This window comes from Mandrillus leucophaeus, unplaced genomic scaffold (assembly GCF_000951045.1).
Source record: "Mandrillus leucophaeus isolate KB7577 unplaced genomic scaffold, Mleu.le_1.0 Scaffold770, whole genome shotgun sequence".
Lineage (NCBI taxonomy): Eukaryota > Metazoa > Chordata > Mammalia > Primates > Cercopithecidae > Mandrillus > Mandrillus leucophaeus.
Genome location: NW_012108364.1, coordinates 390,500 through 409,893, shown reverse-complemented (window position 1 = coordinate 409,893; position 19,394 = coordinate 390,500). Strand labels below are relative to the sequence as shown.

The 19,394-nt window shown below is 40.9% G+C and overlaps 1 protein-coding gene across 1 annotated transcript in view; it reads left to right on the top strand.

Annotated features, from left to right (window-relative positions):
• The window catches only part of SPAG1 (sperm associated antigen 1), a 125,127-nt gene extending 110,277 nt beyond the window's left edge, over positions 1-14,850 (top strand). The window contains exons 13-17 of the mRNA XM_011966736.1: positions 4,411-4,543; positions 6,357-6,483; positions 12,191-12,355; positions 13,364-13,735; positions 13,852-14,850. Of these exons, the coding sequence (XP_011822126.1) occupies positions 4,411-4,543; positions 6,357-6,483; positions 12,191-12,355; positions 13,364-13,735; positions 13,852-13,983 (929 nt within the window). The 3' untranslated portion in view covers positions 13,984-14,850. The remainder of the gene's footprint in view (positions 1-4,410; positions 4,544-6,356; positions 6,484-12,190; positions 12,356-13,363; positions 13,736-13,851) is intronic.
• The last annotated feature ends 4,544 nt before the right edge of the window (positions 14,851-19,394 follow it).

The following is a 19,394-nucleotide window of genomic DNA, read 5'->3' as shown; positions in this document are numbered from 1 at the left end:
AAAAAAAAAAAAAAAAGTTAAATAACATGTAGCTCTACAGTAGACCCTATATGTGATGAGGCTAAAGAGTAAGACTGATATGTTTAAAATAATAAAATAAAGCCCCACAACATAAATATAGTCATGTGCTCATAATGGTATTTCAGTCAACAGTGGAGCACATCTATGACAGTGATCCCATAAGATTATAATACTGTAACTTTACTGTTTTTACTGTACTATACCCTTACCATACCTTTTCTGTGTTTAGATACACAAATACCATTGTGTTACACTTGCCCACCGTATTCAGTACAGTAACACGCTGTTACAGGTTTGTAGCCTAGGAGCATTAGCTTGCACCATACAGCCTGGATGTGTAGTAGGATATACCATCTAGGTTTGTGTAGCCACATTCTGTGATGTTTGCACAACAGCAAAATTGCCTAACGACAAATTTTGCAGAACATATCCATTGTTGAGTGATGAATGACTGTGTAATGCAGGTACTTCCTTCTGCCTTTATCGTAGTTGTTAAAAAATTTGTATTCCTTAGTGCCTACATTATTACTTTGAGCATAGTAAGCAAGCATTTAATAAATGTGACTTCACTCTTGCTTTCTGCTTTAAAGCCAGCTAAGGCCCCGTTTCTCCCACAAAGCTTAGAAACTCCATTTGTGTCCCCAGGCTGTGCTTCATTTTATAGATGCCCTGAGGTTCCTGAGCCATGATGTCCAGATAGCTAGTGTTGGACCCTCATTTTCTTTACTGCCAAGAAAGAGCAGACAGGGGACGTCTGCCAAGTAGATGATCTAGCAGTCCCAGGAAAATCATGGAGATCTGTAGTTTTCTAGAGCCCGTTATTAATAGGGCCTGACACAAAGCATTTGCTCAGTAAATAAGAGCTACTTCTTACTAACAAAATGCATTTATAGCTGTGAGCTAGCACACCATAGCACAGGTATTATCAACTGTGTTTGAATTTTTCTGTCCGTATTTGTTTACTGATTGATAGTGAGAATGGATACCAAAGGTTTAAAGACACTGGAGGATAAAAGCTTGAGAAAAATGTTTCAGCAAAATCTTCCCTAATACTCTATTTCAGGGTTTCTATACCAGGATTGGGAAAGTACTATTTGACTCATTATGTCCGAATTTTTTTTTTTTTTTTTTTTTTTTTTGAGACAGGATCTTGCTCTGTTGCCCAGGCTGTGGTGCAGTGGTGCAATTTTGGCTCACTGCAGCCTCAACCTCCTGGGTTCAGGCAGTCTTCCCACCTCAGCCTTCTGAGTCGCTGGGACTACAGGTGTGTGCAACCATGTCTGGCTAATTTTGTATTTTTTATAGAGACAGGATCTCATTATGTTGCCCAGGCTGGTCTCGAATTCCTGGGCTCAAGCAATCCTTCTGCCTCAACCTCTGAAAGTGCTGGGGTAACAGGTGTGAGTAGCCTAGACTGTGTGAGATCTTTTGAAACATGAAACATGGGCAGAAATATTCTGTGATTTGAAATAAAAGATGAAAAGTAAACTAGTATTTTATACAATTTGTGCAGAGGGACAAATAAGATTATTGTTTACATTCTGAGTTTACATTATAAATTTAAGGGGCTGGGCATGGTGGCTCTTGGCAGTAATCCCAGTAGTTTGGGAGGCCATGGCAGGAGGATCGCTTGAGGCCAAGAGTTCAAGACCAGCCTGTGAAACAAAGCAAGACCCCCATTTCTACCAAAAAAAAAAAAATTGGCTGGGTATGGTGGCTCATGCCTGTAATCCCAGCACTTTGGGAGGCTGAGGCAGGCAGATTGCCGGAGCTCAGGAGTTTGAGACCAGCCTAGGCAACATGGCAAAACCTTGTTTCTATTAAAAATACAAACATTAGCTGGACATGGTGGCACGTGCCTGTAGTCCCAGTTACTTGGGAGGCTGAGGTGAGAGGATGGCTTGAGTCCAGGAGGCAGAGGTTGCGGTGAGCTGAGATTGCACCACTGCACCACTGCACTCTAGCCTGGGCGACAGAGCCAGACCCCATCTCAAAAAAAAAAATAATAAAAAAATAATAAATTTATCTATCAGAAGATTTTAAGATTGCAAAATCCAAAAGTTTAATTTATGGATTTTTATTATATATCAGATTATTCCATAGGATAAACTTATTACCTAGGTTTAAAACTTCAAATTTTAATATTTTGTGTATGTTTGAAAACTTGGTTGTAAGTAACAGAAAATCTGTTGACTTAAAGTGTAAGGGACGGTCTTGGCTCATGTCACTGAAAGGGCCCAGACAGGCTGTAAATCAGGCTCAGCTCATCGAGGCTTAGGCTGTAGCAGGAAAACAATAGAACTGTAGCAGTTTTAGGCTTTACATCTGCACATATCAATGTCCAAAGAGAGAGGGAAACCATTGCTTTTGATGGCATTAAGAATGAGGAAGTAGCCCAGGCTTGGTGGCTCACGACTGTGATGCCAGCATTTTGGGAGGCCAAGGCGGGAGGATCACTGAGGTCAGGAGATCGAGACCATCCTGGCTAACACGGTGAAACCCTGTCTCTACTAAAAATACAAAAATTAGCCGGGTGTGGTGGTGGGCACCTGTACTCCCAGCTACTCGGGAGACTGAGGCAGGAGAATGGCATGAACCCGGGAGGTGGAGCTTGCAGTGAGCCAAGATTGCGCCACTGCACTCCAGCCTGGGCGACAGAGCGAGACTCCATCTCAAAAAAAAAAAAAAAAAACACCAAAAGAATGAGGAAGTACATTTCCTCAAAGCCCAGGCTTTTTAATCTGTTATTCTATTCATCTGAATTGGACCATGTGCCCATCCCTGAGCCAATCTCTTTGATGAGGAAACGCCCCATGCACTGACTGGCTTAGACCTGGGGTTTTGATCAGTGAGGTCAGCCTTCCCTGAACACGTGGTCTGAATAGGAGAGGGGTGATAGCTGAATGAATACTGAGGTCCCGGAAACAGATTCTGAGCAGGTTGTCAGCGATGTTCACGGCAAGTTAATAGGGATAGTCTATAATTCTGGTAATGAGCAGTTCAGACTCTGATTACAGATGAAAGAAAGCCCAACTTATAATGCCTCAAGTAAGCAAAAAACTGTTTATGGGCACTTACTATGGACAAGTCCCCAGGTGGAGTGGTTGCAGGGATGGCTGGATTCAGGACTCAGAGATTCCAGTTCTCCATCTTGGCCTCTTACTTGCTCTGATGGCCCCATTCTCACACCATCCCTTTTTATCACAAGATGGCAAAATAGCTCCTCTTTTGAGCCTTAAATTCCACAGGAAAGAACAAGAATTATTTTACAAGAATCTTTCAAAATTTTATCAGCTCTTATAGACCCATCCCTGAACAATTGGATTACTATGGCCATAGGACTGATGTGCTGATTAATAAAATGATTATCCCAAAGGTTAGGGCTGGGGTGAGGTTTGCTTCACTTAAACCAAAGGAGCAGAGAATGAAAGATACACGATTTCCCAAGGAAATTTGGGGTGCCAGATAGATGTTCACTTCAGGCTTTAAGAAGAGTGTTCACTATTCACAAAATAGTTGCCAAACAGAACACTGTGGATATTTGTATCCCATTTCATTGACTGGTTCTGTCGTATCCAAGCTTAACCAGAGGTCTGAAGTGCTCCTGTACCACTGTAAAAGTGCTGTGTGGGGCAGCATAGATGGAGATGACAGAAAACACTGAGGGTTGCTAGTTCACATGTGCAGCCTTACTGGAGATTCTGCCTCTTGTCATGTAGTCACCTGAGTCCTGTTAGCATTGTTTGCTCAATTCTCTCCATCTCTAAGGTGGTTCTGGCCTCTGTCACTGTCTTTAGAATCCTAGTAGAGAAAAGATGGCACGTCAAGATGGATAGCATGATGAAATTATTACTTGTGTCTTTTTTTTTTTTTGAGATGGGGTTTCGCTCTTGTTGCCCAGGCTAGAGTGCAATGGCATGATCTTGGCTCACCGCAACCTCCGCCTCCCAGGTTCAAGTGCTTCTCCTGCCTCAGCCTCCTGAGTAGCTGGGATTACAGGCATGCGCCACTACGCTGGCTAATTTTATATTTTTAGTTAAGATGGGGCTTCTCCATGTTGGTCAGGGTGGTCTTGAACTCCTGACCTCAGGTGATCTGCCTGCCTCGGCCTCCCAAAGTGCTGAGATTACAGGCGTGAACCACCGCACATGGCATTTGTATCTTATTTTCTAATTAGAAAATAATAGTATCATAATTCTATAATTACTTTTACTTATAGCCTATTTGTCATTTTAATTTGTCTACAAAGTTTTGTTCCATTTAGATTTTTGCTCTGCATGCTGTGTGGTCAAGTTAATTTGCAATAGAGGATTTACTTACAGCTCTACTTAAGGTTTCATAGAGGTCCGTGTACAAATACTTCCTCTTTTTTGTTTTTTTGTTCTATAGATGAAAAAACATTTAAAGCCCTTAAGGAAGAAGGAAATCAATGTGTAAATGACAAAAACTATAAAGACGCCCTCAGGAAATATAGCGAATGCTTAAAGATTAACAATAAGGAATGTGCCATATATACAAACAGGCAAGTTCTTTGTAACTTTATATATTTCTTATGTTAATAGTTTTGATTAAAAATATTTTAAGTAACTTATTAACACAAATAATTGCCAAAGTTTTTGTGATGGTTCTAGGAATTTCTATAGCAAGCTGTCCTAACCAAGGGTTTCTGAAAGAAATGAGACTGCGGGAGTTCTACAGAGACTGAAAGCCTGAGGTGTGGGCGGGATGGGAGGTCTGACATAGTATGTGCCACCAGGTTCCCAAAAGCGACCGTGGCTGCTTTGGCTTGTGCAACTCTGATTCAGCATTTCCTGGCTTGCCGGCCTCATTGCAGCTAGCTGGGCCTGGGCATTGTCCAGTGTGGGAGGAGCAGGAATCAATGACCTTTCAAAATAGTGTCTTACGGAGAACGCCCTTTTCCTTCTGAAGGGCTGCGGGAAGGCACCAGCGTCATTGATAGTGTGCAGCAGGAATGGGCAGACTCTTGCTCAGGTACCATCTTTACCTCGTGGTAAAAGATACCTATATAGAATATGGTGATAGAATATTGGACAAAAGATGTCACTAAATCCAAAAGATGTCACTGAATCCAACAGATGTTTTTCTGCCCTTCTCCTGTTCAGCCTCTGTAGGATTGGGCATTATTGGCCACTCAGTTTTCTGTGAAGACTCCTCCTCCTCTTGGCTGCAGAGGAGGCAGGCAGCTCATTGCCTGCTTCTCTTCCTCTCCCTCTCCTTCTGTAGGCTTTTCTTTCTCTAGAATTCTCATAGTTCTGAGGGTCTAGATCCTTTTTCCTTTCTACATACTCTCGAGGCCATTGCATCCTCTCCCCAGGTCCACTTACTGCCTTACAATGATGTCTCTCAAATCTCTGTCTTCTGAGCTCCAGACCGAAGCGCCCCCCATCTCTTCTGCACTCAGGGCTGGATATCATCCCCGACCTCCCTCTTCCAGTCAGCAAGCTCAGATGCTCCTACCTTCTAAATCCCAAATCCATCTTCAGCGTGACCCTGTCTCCTTGCCACCACCCTCCTGTCATTCCCTTGCTCTGGGCCATTTTCCTCTCCTAAATGTCCACAGCACCGTGTTGGTGTCCTTGCACAGCTTTGTTCCATCATCTCATTCTCCAAGCTGTAGCCAGAGGGACTGTCTCAAACATAGCAAACGTGTCAGCCCCTATTAAAAACCCTTCATCGGACTTCCAGTAAGCTCAGTTTATAAAGCTCAGCCTCCTTGCCATGACTTCCAGTGCCCTTCGTGATCTGGCCTGCCTGCTCATCCAGCCTCATCCCTGCATTCCAGCCATATGGAACTCTTCTTAATTCTTCAAGAACACCATATTCTCTCCCACCATAGGTCTGTGTACTCGCTGTGTCCTTGGCCTCCACTCCCCGCTACCTCTGTCTGAACTCTTCCAACCCAGTGCGTTTACATTGGATAATTCTTAACTTCATACTCTAGATTTTGACTTAAATGTCACTTATTCCAGGAAGTCTTGCCTGCCTGCTCTGCGCCTTGTCTCAGCCCCACTGAATCTGATGTAGTTCTCAGCCGTGTGCTCCCAGAGTACTTTGCACAGATTTTATTGTGTTCACTTGTTTTAATGGTCTGTCTCTTCCACTTGATTGCATCCTCCTTGAGGGCTGTGACTGTATTTTGTTTGCAGTTGTATCCCCAGTGCCATATAATTGAATCAAATGTTAAGTTTCAATGGAAACCGCAGTGGTATAGAAACAGACATATTGAGCTATTTTCTGATTTTTCTTAGCTATCTAAACTTATAGATATCCAATCTTTACCTTTCATAATACTGAGTTCCGTTGCATTATGCCAGAGCTCTCTGTTACTTGAAGCTGTGCCAGTTTGAAGAGGCAAAGCAGGACTGTGATCAGGCACTTCAGCTAGATGATGGGAACGTGAAAGCCTGCTATAGACGAGCTCTGGCTCATAAAGGACTCAAGGTGAGGAAATCTTCATTTTAATGCATAAACTTCAGTTCTGAACAAATCAAGTGGTTTTCAAAGGATAAATCTCCAGATCTTGGGATGGGATTGAGAGTATTCTTGGATTTAATCCTAGAACTGTACCAACCAGTTCTAAAACCTTGATAGAGGCCTCAGATTTCACCCCTAACCATAATGCGAAACTAGATTGCTTCTAAGATTCCTTCCAGCTCCAAAATGATGATTTGTTCTCTAGTTTTCTGAGGAATATTGTTAGTAGGTTCATTTTAAGACACAGGAAGGTTTGGTACTGTATTACCAAAAGCTAGTGGTAATGCTGCTGGTTCCTCCAGCAAGGATTGGTGTTGGAGGTTGGGTGGGGAAGGCATTAGAATGGAAGATGGGTGACCCAGCGGAAGTTGAGAGAGACACGTCAGTGACTTGAAAGCTTATAGTGATCTGGGCCTTAAACCAGCTGATGGTCAGTGTAAGTCTGTAGAATGCCATTCTTCTCTAAGAAAACCATACCATCAGTTTAGAAGAAAGTGGACATTGTCACTTTTCTTCATGCAGATTCTTCTGCATGGAAATCCTAATGAATGAGTGTTCATATTTATAGAAAATAACATCACAAAGAAAAACCAGAACATACTGGAAAATAGTATTTCCTGAAATAATTTTCTTAAAACTCAATTTTATTAAGGTGTAATACGATGAAGGTCATACATTATAAGTATGCAGGTCATTGACTTTTGGTATGTGCATATCCTCTTGTAGCCAATATCCCAATCAAGATAAAGAACATTTTCTTCCGAAGGTGCTGTGTGCTAAAAATTAAAAATAACATTTCCATCTTTCTAGAAAGTTCTCTGTGCCCCTGTACAATAAATCTCCCTCCCTCCGCCCCTACCCTCAGGCAGCCATTCATCTGATTTCTACCACTATAGTTTTGATTCTTTTGGACATTACCATAAATCACATAGAATGGACTCTGCTGTTTGGCCTCTTTCAGCATAACCTGGTATTTGTTTATACTGTGTGGGTATCAGGAACTGTTCCTTTTTATCACTGTGTTGTATGAATATATCACAATTTGTGTATATATTCACCAGTTGATAACACTTAGGTTGTTTCCAGTTTGGGGCTGTTAGGAGTAAAGCTGCTGTGACATTCTTGTGCACATTTTTAATGGATGGACTTGTTTACAAACTGTACAGCTGGAGGCCAGATGCGACTAGGAGTGGGGATAGAGGGAGATGGTCAGATCCTGAGGGGCTTGGTAAGCCATGCTGAGGAGGCTGGACTTAATTCTGAAGGTGGCGGAGGCTCCAGAGCAGGGTAAATGGTGGTGTAATGAATCAGATTTGGGGACCTCATGGAAGGTTGATCAGAGGGGCCCAGGATGAGGAGGAAGGCAAGTGAGAGATCACCAAGGTGAGAAGCAGGTACCTGAAGGAAAGTAATGTCCAAGGAAAGGGAGAAGTATGTTAGCTGCTGTGGCTGCTATAACAAAGCACCACAGACTGGGTGGCCTGAACCACAGAAATCTATTCTGGAGGTGGGAAGTCTCAGCATAAGGTGTTAATAGGGGTGGTCTCTTCAGAGGCCTATGTCTCTGGCTTACAGATGCTGTCCTCTCCCTGGGTCTCCATGTGGCCTTCCCTGTGTGTGTGTGTGCGCGCCCACATCTTCTCTTTTTATAAAGACACAGTAATCTTGGACTAGGTGGGGCCTACTGATTTTAACTCGATTACCTCTTTAAAGGCCCCGTTTCCAAATATGGTTACATTTTGAGGTACTGGAGGTTAGAACTTCAACACAGGAATTTCTGTGGGGACATAGTTCAGCCCATAACAGAAGGGAAGGGGCCAGTTCATGGGTTGATGGTAAAGTTGACAGGACATAGCAGTCAAATGTCTAGGGGAAGTGATGAAGGGGATGCCTCCCAGGTTCTGGCTGGGTGGCTGAGGGCAGTGGTGTGATAGTGGGGAGCATTCAGGAGCAGGGCAGCTTGGGAGTGGGGAGAGGATTGTTTTGACTGATTTAGTCTGAGATAGTTGTTTTAATTCCGTGCCCATCACTGAAAAGGGAACTATCTAGGTTCTGCAGGGAGAAGAGCAGTCATGTTGCATAGGATAGCAAATGAGGACCACCCAGGTGCACCGCATGGCCAGCTTTTCCAGATCATAGATCCACTCTGGTTGCAGTGCAGTCATGCCTGCACATCCTGCCAGGACCCCCGTGCTGCCCTGTGACCCCCGCCCCATGCTGACAGAGCCACACAGTGTCCATGTGACCCTAACACATGCCTCCCCGCTGGCCCTCTTTTTTTTGGTTAGCAACACACTCACTTGTTAAAAAATTTCCTAGATGGTGTATGGCACCACAAATTAAGAGAGACTCCTTGAAATGTACTCACCTCTTTGAGCTTAGTAGATTTGGTAAATGAGGATCTGTATGGCTTACGAGTTTACAGATGGCCAAACTCTTGGAGCATGTTTACCTCTTAGTGGCTGCCTGACTTTCTGAACCTGGTGAGCTGACTAAAGGTCAGAAGCTGCACCCTAATGAAAGACTGGACTTTAATTTGTGTGGGTATCATCATTAATACTTCATTGGACTTTTCTATTTCCTTGGAATGAATTCTAGAAATTGTATTATGATGCACAAAAATAATCCCAAATTTGAGTAATCCTATCCCACCAGATTATGAGGCTGGTAGCTTATAGCTTGATTTGTCCAGTAATTTGAGGTATGTGCCAGGTGAATTTAATTTCAGAATTCAAAAAAATGTTTGAGAGAGACAGGGTCTCACTATGTTGGCCAGGGTTGGTGTTAAACTCCTGGCCTCAAGCAATCCTCCCACTTTGGCCTCTCAAAATGCTAGGATTACAGATGTGAGTCACCATGCTTGGCCTAATTTCAGGATCTTCAAAGGCCACAACTGCTTATAGAATGTGTCAGAACTCACGCCCAGGCCTGTTTGCCCAGTGTGACTGCAATGAGGAAGTGGCACAGGGGCTCACCGTGGTAGGTGCCCTGCCTTTAGCTCCCAGCTCAACACTATGCTTTTCTCAGATCTTCTGTTTGTTTTCTGACTTTAATAGTTATTTTTAATGGTGCTAGCTTTGAAAAATATTAGCTTTCTTTAATGTACAGCTATTCTTTGTAAGAAAAGATCACTGAACATTTTGCTTTTATTTACAATTTATTTCTCTTATTGAGTGCCAATTATGTGCTACGTGTTAGGAGTATAGAGGTGAATAAAGACATGGTACCTACTTAGGGAATTTACACCCAATAGAGGATGCCGCAAGATCCACCCAAAAGAGGATGCCATAGAGGATGATACATACAACTGTTATGTATCAATACAAATATCAAAAAGAATATCATAAAATAACTTTACTTTTATGGTTTCAGCAAAACTATTAATGGTAAATATTATCACAAACATGTGATCATAATACATCCCTTTTTAAAGGCCTAATGAGGTTGTTAGCAACTTTTATTGCCTTTCTTGTCAAAGCCACATTTTCTGGTTTTTTGTTGTTATTGTTTGTTGTTTATTTTTGAGACAGAGTCTTGCGCTGTCACTCAGGCTGGAATGCAGTGGCATGATCTTGGCTCACTGCAACCTCTACCTCCCGAGTTCAAGTGATTCTCCTCTCTCAGCCTCCCGAGTAGCTGGGACTACAGACATACACCACCACGCCTGGCTAATTTTTGTATGTTTAGTAGAGACAAGGTTTAGCTGTGTTGGTCAGGCTGGTCTCAAACTCTTGGCCTCAGGTGATCCACCCACCTCAGCCTCCCAATGTGCTGGGACACACTTTCTGTTTGTATGAGCTCTGCTCTTCCCTCTACACTGCATGGCTGGGTTCTCTTCAGGTCTTGACTTCTCTGACACCTGTAACTGTAGAAAAAGGAGGCTCTCTTGTTAGTATCCATCTCAACCTTTAGTTTTCTTCATGGCATCAATGACAGTCTGTAATTATTTATTCATTTGTTAACATGTTTTTAATTGTTTCCCCTCATAGGACGTAAGCTTCCATAAATGCAAGGCCTAAGTCTGTCCTTCCTCGTCTTGTCCGTGGTCCTCTTAGCTCCTGGCACATGGACATGCTCTGAGACCATCTGTGAGTGAATGAGCCTGGCCCCCTCTTAGCTGCCTCCTTGCCCAATTCTGTCTACGCCCTTGCTACCATTCTACCCTCTCTTCATGCTTGTCTGCAGTGCTAACACTTGTCAATGTGCACTTTTTGTTTTCTTATGTCTCTTCCAACCAGTCAGGCTGCTCTTTAGGCAGAGACTTTCTGGATTCATGAAAATGATCCCATTGACTCCTAGGGTGTTGAGCTTCCATTTCCAAGGCTGTGGCTCACAGGTCTCTATTTCCAGTCCTTTCCCTTGAGCTCCACACTGTGTAATCATCCACTTTCTGGTCATTGCTGTCGTGATCATCCCATTCTTCATTTTTAAAATGGGAACAATAAAAGGTAATATTTATAGGGCTGTTGTGAGAGTAAAGTAATACTTGTAAAATGCTTAAAATGGTAAGAATTAGCTTGTATTACTTCCTCAGCTTGCCCTCCTGCTCCACTCCCTTGCCTTTCAGGTATGGCTCCCTGCCTAGAACACTTAGAATATACATACAGTGTCATTTTCCCCCCTAGTAGGTTGCAGTGCTGGTGTAGGACAGTGGTATCTGGAGATTTGTTATACTTTGTAAATAATTTACTTTTATAAATTAGAGCAGATTTAAGGTTATCCCTTTAAATATATCCCTCTTGCTCTGGTGTGTTGCTGTGGGGGAGGGGAAAGGCATGTGGGATTACAGCTAGGCCCCCAGGAATGTCACATAATCACTAGCTCAGCTTATCTGTGCTCAGCCTCTTGTGCATGCTGTTAGTGATGTGTCATGAATACTTAAAGAGGTTACACATCCTTGCAGCTCTTTGCCTCTTCAGTTTGGTTTATTCAAAACATGGGTCTAGTCTGTAGTTTAGAACATAGCTTGTCACAACAGACTGACTTTGGGGCATCTGTCTCTGCTACTAGATTCAGTGGTCATGTCTTGTTAAATGCCCTTTCTTTCCCCTCAACTTCTTCAATGTATTGTGTGACTCATGGAAGATTAAATGTTGACTCTAGCCAATTTCAAAGAATAAACAACCTGGAAGGATTTTATGGAACAAAAGTATTATAATAACTACCATTTGCATAGTCCTTTATAGGTTTAAGCCACTTATTATTTATTCATTTATTTCTTGGTACAGCCTTGTGAAACTTTGAATAGAGCTTTTGTTCCCTTTATGTTAAAGATGAGAAGACTGAAGCCCAGAAAGGTTAAGTAGGATCTTGTTTAAGTTGCATTGCTAGTAGGTGCTAATACAAGGATGAGTTCATTCTTTCATTTATTCATTCAGCAAGCAACAAGTGCTTAATGTGTCAGGGACTGGGAAGGTTGTGGTGATACAGAATTTAACTTGCGTTTTCTAACTCCAGATCCTGTGCTTTTTCTTCTATAGTAGATGTTCACTGTATTATGGGTTATAATATTTCAGCTGCATACTCACCCCTTAGGCTCACTTTATAAGAGTGGTATTAAAGTGGACCCTGCACACATACTGCACAACTCACTTCGTCAACCCCACTCCCACTCAGGTTACTCTAGGCTCCTTCTATTTATGAAAGTTATTTTCTCTTGTCTTCCTACTTACAGAATTATCAGAAAAGCTTAATTGATCTCAATAAAGTTCTCCTACTAGACTCAAGTATTATTGAGGCAAAGATGGAACTGGAAGAGGTAACTAGACTCCTTAATCTTAAGGATAAGACAGCATCATTCAACAAAGAAAAGGAGAGAAGGAAAATTGAGATTCAAGAGGTATTTGTATTTGATTATCTTTTAAAGTACTCTTTTGGGGACCTTAGACTGGATTCTAAGGTCATATTCCTATGAGTTCTAAAACATTTTTAATTTTTTATTTTTATTCTGATGATCAGTGACAAAATTTTAACCAGCAACAAAACGTCTCCTTTGCAATGATAGCCATTGTATTTCCCAACGTGGGTCCATGGATGGTACTGGGAATCTCTGCGTTACTGCAGTTCTTCCTTTCTTTGGCCTCCATCTGTACTGCTCCCACTCCAAAGTACACTGGGAACCAACGGCCACTGACTTGGCTTCAGGGTACACCTGGAGAATCCTGACGGGACTGATTTTGTTACAGGGGCCCTGAAAACCTCACCTCATAGAGGTTTTCCAGATTGATTCAGACCTTTTTAGCATTCTGAAATATGACTACCTCATCAGAGATCTCAAACTACCTCAGGATCAAACTGCCTTTGTGATTCAGATAACTAAAATGTTTTTCTCTAATATTAGGGAAGAATGTTAGGCTGTGAATCCCTGTACATTCATGAATGCTAATACCCCATTTATAGTCTCACATTTCCACTAAGAGTAAGAGGCTAATATGTAAGAGAAGCTAGGAAAGTTTTTTTTTTTTTCTCTCTCTCTCTTTAAGGAAGGAAGAAAAAACTGTTTTAGGATAATCGAGCAATGTAAGCTAATTTCTCTGTTAAAATTTATTGTGAAAAGGAGATAAAACTGATATGGGCATTTATACAACAATTGTATTTATGGGAAGGTCTAAAAATTAAATTTTGTTGTCATAGTTTCAATGTCAAATAATTTTTTAAAACTTTTATGAATTGGATCTTATACTCTAGAACTTCTCTTCCTAAAAAAAATTATTACAAATTTTTCACTTGGAACTGGACTACAATACAGTCTACTTGTAGTTTTCAATTCTCATTCTGACAGACGTACTTAGGGTATGTGTGGTGATTGTGGTTCAGTGTCACAATGCGTTTTTTTTACCTCATGAAGGTGAATGAAGGCAATGAGGAGGAGCCTGGAAGACCCGCAGGGGAGGTCTCCACGGGATGCCTTGCTTCTGAGAAGGGAGACAAAAGCAGTGGGTCACCAGAAGACCCTGAAAAACTTCCCATAGCCAAGCCTAATAATGCCTATGAATTTGGTCAGATTATAAATGCTCTCAGTACCAGGAAGGATAAAGAAGCCTGTGCACATCTTTTAGCCATCACTGCACCAAAAGATTTGCCGATGTTGTTAAGTAACAAACTTGAAGGGGATACATTCCTCCTCCTCATTCAGTCTCTGAAAAATAATCTTATTGAAAAAGATCCCTCACTGGTGTATCAGCATCTTTTATATCTGAGTAAAGCAGAAAGGTTTAAGGTAAGTGGCTAAGTATTTTATTAATAGAGATTGGTCTTATTAGGGTTTCTGTAACTTAAAAATGTTACTTATGCTAACATAGTTTTTTTTTCTTTTTCTTTTTTTGCTGCTTTTAGATGATGTTGACACTAATTAGCAAGGGCCAAGAGGAGCTAATTGAACAGCTGTTTAAGGACCTTTCAGACACACCAAACAACCATTTTACTTTAGAAGATATACAAGCCCTAAAAAGGCAGTATGAGCTTTAAATCAAGATAATTAGATTTCTTCCATGCATGTACGTGTTCCAGGCATGTTAATGAGATGGTATTGTAACAGAGTTGCATGGATAAAACCTGGCCTAGAAAAGATCTTTTGGTCTGCACTCTAAAACATTTTACTTATTTTCCTACATAGAACATGTATATTCTACAATCTGCTTTTTATTAGTTGTAAATATTTTCTTATGTACCAGAGCCAAATAAGTATATTTGAAACTTGTTAAAAATGCATTTTAATTTATAATATACATATTATTTTAATTACTTGTTAAAATTTTGAGTTAAGTTGCATTTCTTTGGGCTATGAAGGAGTCCTCTTAAGTTTGATAGAAATGAATTTCTTTAACATTCTTTTTTAAAAGTGAAAGTCATTAACAGTGATTATTATATCACATATCCTGCTAAGATACACATAAATCCCATTTTGTACTAGTACTCATGGATTACAGTCAGTTAAAATGAAATGCAACACTGAAGTCTATAACAAGAAATGAAATATTTAGAGCTATAAGAGGAATTTATTTTTTCTAATATGGAAACATTGCCTAATAGGTAAGAACAAAAATTGCCAAAAATTTCTACCACTTTTTACTAGATTTTAAAAAGCTACTTTCCTTTATATATTGCTTATATAAGCAAAAAACCAACCACTGTATTAAAGCAAACTAAGCCTGCATTTATATCTGAGTTATTACCTCCATATTTTACCAAATATTTGAATGTCCCCCTTTCCCCCCTTTTTTTTTCTGCTTTTATGACTATATTTATTCCTTTACTGTAAAAGAACATGAAGAACTCATATATGTTGAAAGCTCCTTTGTTGACTGGGTCAAAGTGAAGGAATTTCAATCTCCATCAGTGTACTGTCATTTATTGCTGCGGTTTATAGTGCGCTCCCCCTTTCTGGAGCATTTTCTTATTCACTTAGAAGTGAAGATAAAAGTTAGTATCATGTTTACTATTTCCATATTCATTATTATTTTATCTAATCTTTTATAGTTACAGAATATTTTAACTCATCTTGGGTAAACAGTATCTTTCAAACTGTGCCATTTTTCTTTGAAACTGCTTTCTTTGTTCATAAGTGAAAAATCTGTAATGGGACTTTAGTCTTCAAACAAAATTTCTCCTTTTTAATGTGACTGAATTTTTATAAAAGTAAATGGTGGATTGTTAGAAACGTATCCTATGTATGGAGTTTACTTACAGAAATGGGACCACTCTTTTCCTATACATAGCAACTTGAAATTAACTTTAGAGACATAAGGGAACTTTCTCTTTTGGTGCCTGACACAGTGACATTTAATAACTGTAGGTGATTTTGTTGAGCTTTGTGCTAGGCACTGTGTGTCACTTATCACACATTGTCTAATTTAATCTTCATAACTCTGCTACAGATGAGGAAACAATAGAACAGAAGGTTGTATAAATTAATGAGGATTTACAAATGTTGCAAGTGCTCTCCAAGATCCAAACCTGGGCAGTCTATCTTTTGAGTTCATATACTCTGTGCTGTGTAATGGAAAATATTAAATATGTGAATGGACTAATGGTTCAGGTCCTTATTCCTTAACAGCTACAGATGAGTAAAAGCAGATCAGTGAATGTAAAGTGGCAATTTTGGTATTTATAGTGGTAACACAGAGCAAGAGGAATGCCCAGGCCTGCCTGAGAGAGGGTTAGGAAAGGTTTCTTATGGGGCACAGTTCTTCCACAGCTTGAGTATGTCATATGGATAAGAGAAAAGGATGTGCCAGGCAGAGGAAACAAGATGCAAGGGTATCAAAGTGCATATTGAAGGTGCAGGTTGAATGAAAGTGTGAAGTTACTTGGCATGTTCAGAGAACTGCATGAATCTTAATATTACTGGAACATGTGGCTTGTGTGATAGCTGGATAGAACAGAAAATTGCATGCTGCATATAAAATGGCAGAAAATATCACAATTTTAATTATACTCTGGCATTCTACTCTTAACTAAGACCTGGTTTTCTTCCGCTTCTGGGCATACACAAGATTGTACTTTTCAGCCTCTTTGTAATTGGTTGGGGCCACATGACCACTTCTGCCAGTAGGGTTTAGGTAAAAGTGATGTGTCACTTCTGAGCCAAAGTATGCAAGATCTGGCCCCAAACCCTCCCTGATCTTTTCCCTTGCTACAGTGACAAGGCTTCCTGTTGCAGTCAGTGCAGTTACAAGATGACTGGCTTGGTCAGCCTGGTTCTTTGAATGCTGGTTTGAAGCAGGGTTCTGCCAGTCCATATTGGACACACAGAATGAACAAGCTTATGCTTTTTTTGTTAAGCCACTGAGATTTTTATTGTTTGTACTATACCCAAACACTTAACCTCTCAGTCTGTTTCTGTATCTCTTCTTTCTTCAGCCTTTAAATCTTTCCTGAGCTTCGACTTGTAAAGCCAACTTCAAACTGTTCATCTCTACACAGATGTCTCAGATACTGTAACTATACATGCCCTAAATGGAACTCTGTTCCCTGAAACTCAGACTTCACTTATCCCATAGTTCCACAAAAGGTACCAGCATTCACACACTGGCCTAAGAAACCTGGGCTTCTAAACTTTCCTTGCTCTCAGTCCCCACATCTAATATTTCATCCTGGCAGAGATTTCATTACACAAACATGGAACACTCACCCAAGATTAACTGCGTTTGCACAGGATGTCTTACCCACATTGTTTTGGTGTTTTTGAGTTTACTTGTCTGACATAAAATATCTGGTTCAGTTCTGTTTCCCACAGTGCTCAGCAAAATGCCTGGCATAATAGATTCAGTAAGTTATTCACTGAATGAATGATGCTTAGTAATTTTATAATTATATTTGTGGGTACATATATTACCTAAAGTATTTTAGTGGAATGTCAGCACTTGTTATATCTAATTGGTTTGCTGTAAATTGTGTATCTGGAAGGAGAAAAGTCTCAAAAGTAATTCCATACAGAGTGTGGGTTATTTAATCATCAGAGCTTAACTCATGCCTTAGGGACTTTATGAACAAAGTTTCTAGACAAAAAGGGTGAAAGACAAAATGTTAGAAAAGGAAAGGGAAGAAACTAAAAGCCCTTGAATTAAAACTGTGTGACAATTATTTACTAGGTGTAAAACATCCGAGCAAATCACAATCACTCTGGGCTTAAGTTTGCTTATTTTTAAATGTTAAGTAAATATCATCTGGGATGACAGGTTTGTTGCAAAATAACATGAAAATACTTCCTAAATTGCACACTTTTAAGAGACTAATATCATTACTATTTCTGGCTCGTGGGCAATGTGAAAGTTCCCTGTGTGCAGATCTTGAATGCAGGATTCCACACCTCCTATGTCCAGCCTCTTAATGTCTGGCCTCTGGAGTTGTTAACACATGCTTCCATGGTCACCCTCAGCCTCCTGATCTTAACTGAAGTAATGGACCATCCCATAGGACTGCTCCAATCAGCTTCCCCACCTCTTGACTCATCACCAGATCCTCTGCCTCCAACTGTTCCTCTCTGAAAGTAGTCTTACCCCTCTCTAATGCTGACCCCTGATCTTATCCCTCCCTTTTCTTCTAGGTTTCTCCTCTGAGAATAATACCTTCTCTTTCATATCTCCCTTTTCATTGCTGCCATCCTGTCAGCCTATAAACCTATGTAGCTATTCCTCACCTAAAGAAAAGTCCTTCTCAACCTTCCATCTTTCCATATACCATTGCTTTCAAAACTGGATAACTTTGTTTACAAGACAAAATGAAAAATAAAATGATTCTCCATTTTCCCCACCTCTCATTGAATCCTTTTTTGAAGGAATTTTGGCTTCTGCCTCCCATCACTATTGAATTAAAACTCCTCTCAACATCCTTGATCAAACCCAGCAGCCTTTTTTTTTTGAGACGGAGTCTCGCTCTGTCACCCAGGCTGGAGTGCAGTGGCATGATCTTGGCTTACTGCAAGCTCCGTCTCCCGGGTTCATGCCATTCTCCTGCCTCAGCCTCCCAAGTAGCTGGGACTACAGGCACCCGCCACCACGCCCGGATAATTTTTTGTATTTTTTAGTAGAGACTGGATTTCACCGTGTTAGCCAGGATGGTCTCGATCTCCTGACCTCGTGATCCACCCACCTTGGCCTCCCAAAGTGCTGGCACTACAGGCGTGAGCCACCGCGCCCAGCCCCCAGCAGCCTTTTCTTAGTCATAGAATTGTATTACATTGTAGCCTGGAGAGAATTGTTACAGATCATCTCATCTAAATCGTTTCACTTATATTGAACTCCAAATAAGAACACACATAAGGATATTGTGTATTGTGAAATGCTGACAAACTGTGACTGGTTTGGCCCTTTTGCTATCTGGGATTTGAGGGAAAAGGTGAAATTTGGAAGGCAAAGAAAGCAAACCTTAAGGACAGCTATGATACTGAGTCTAGACAGGCTATTATATTTCTTAACTGCTCAGAGTGAGCCATAATCTAGGCAAATTCAGAGAGTGCCTCCTTCATGAGCAAGATCTTAAAATGAAAAGGCCTCTACAAGTTGAGACTGCAAAGTGATAGATATATTGAGAATTTGTTATTTGTCAGGAAAGCTTCAAAGACATGGAGCTTTTAAGCTTAACCTTTTCATTTCCACTTAGGCATCTTGGTGAAAACTCCCTTTATCCTACCAAGTGGTGATGCCTATTGGTAGTATGCTATTCACTAGAGGCCTCCCAGGAAGTAGTTCAGAAGGCTTGATTCTATGTTATGTGCAGAGATTAAGCATGAGTTATGGCACAGCATGTTGTTAAAGTGATTTCAAATGTATTTTCTTATAGTTTCTTTCCTAACACATGGGTTTTGCTCTCTAGGAAGAGGATGGAGCAAAGTGTGTAGTTGGAATTTGTTTCACTTTCCTATTAGCCTGTAGGTACCACTCAGACCAAAAGGACTCCCTAAAAACTGATGTGCAAGTCACAGATTTCTCCTGCCTGAGCTCTATCAAGGGATGTCTGTAAGGAGAAATCTATCTCTAGAGTACTCTGAATTTTGTCACGTTTATAGGTTTTTTGCTTGTTTTTAGAGACAGGGTCTCAGCTGTGTTGCCCAGGTTGGAGCGCAGTGGCATAATTATGGCTCACTGCAGCCTCAACCTCCTGGGCTCAAGCAGTCCTTCTGCCTCATCCTCCTGAATAGCTGGGTCTACGGGCGTACACCACCATGCTCGGCTTTTTTTTTTTTTTTTTTTTTTTTTTTAAAGTAGAGACAGGGTCTCATTATGTTACCCAGGTTGGTCTCAAACTCTTGGCCTCAAGCGATCCTCCTGCTTCAGCCTCCTCAAGTGCTGGGATTACAGGCATGAGTCACTGCACCCAGCCGAGTTTATAGATTTTGATGCCTTTTGCCAAAAATCAAAGAAGTGGCTGAAAGTCAA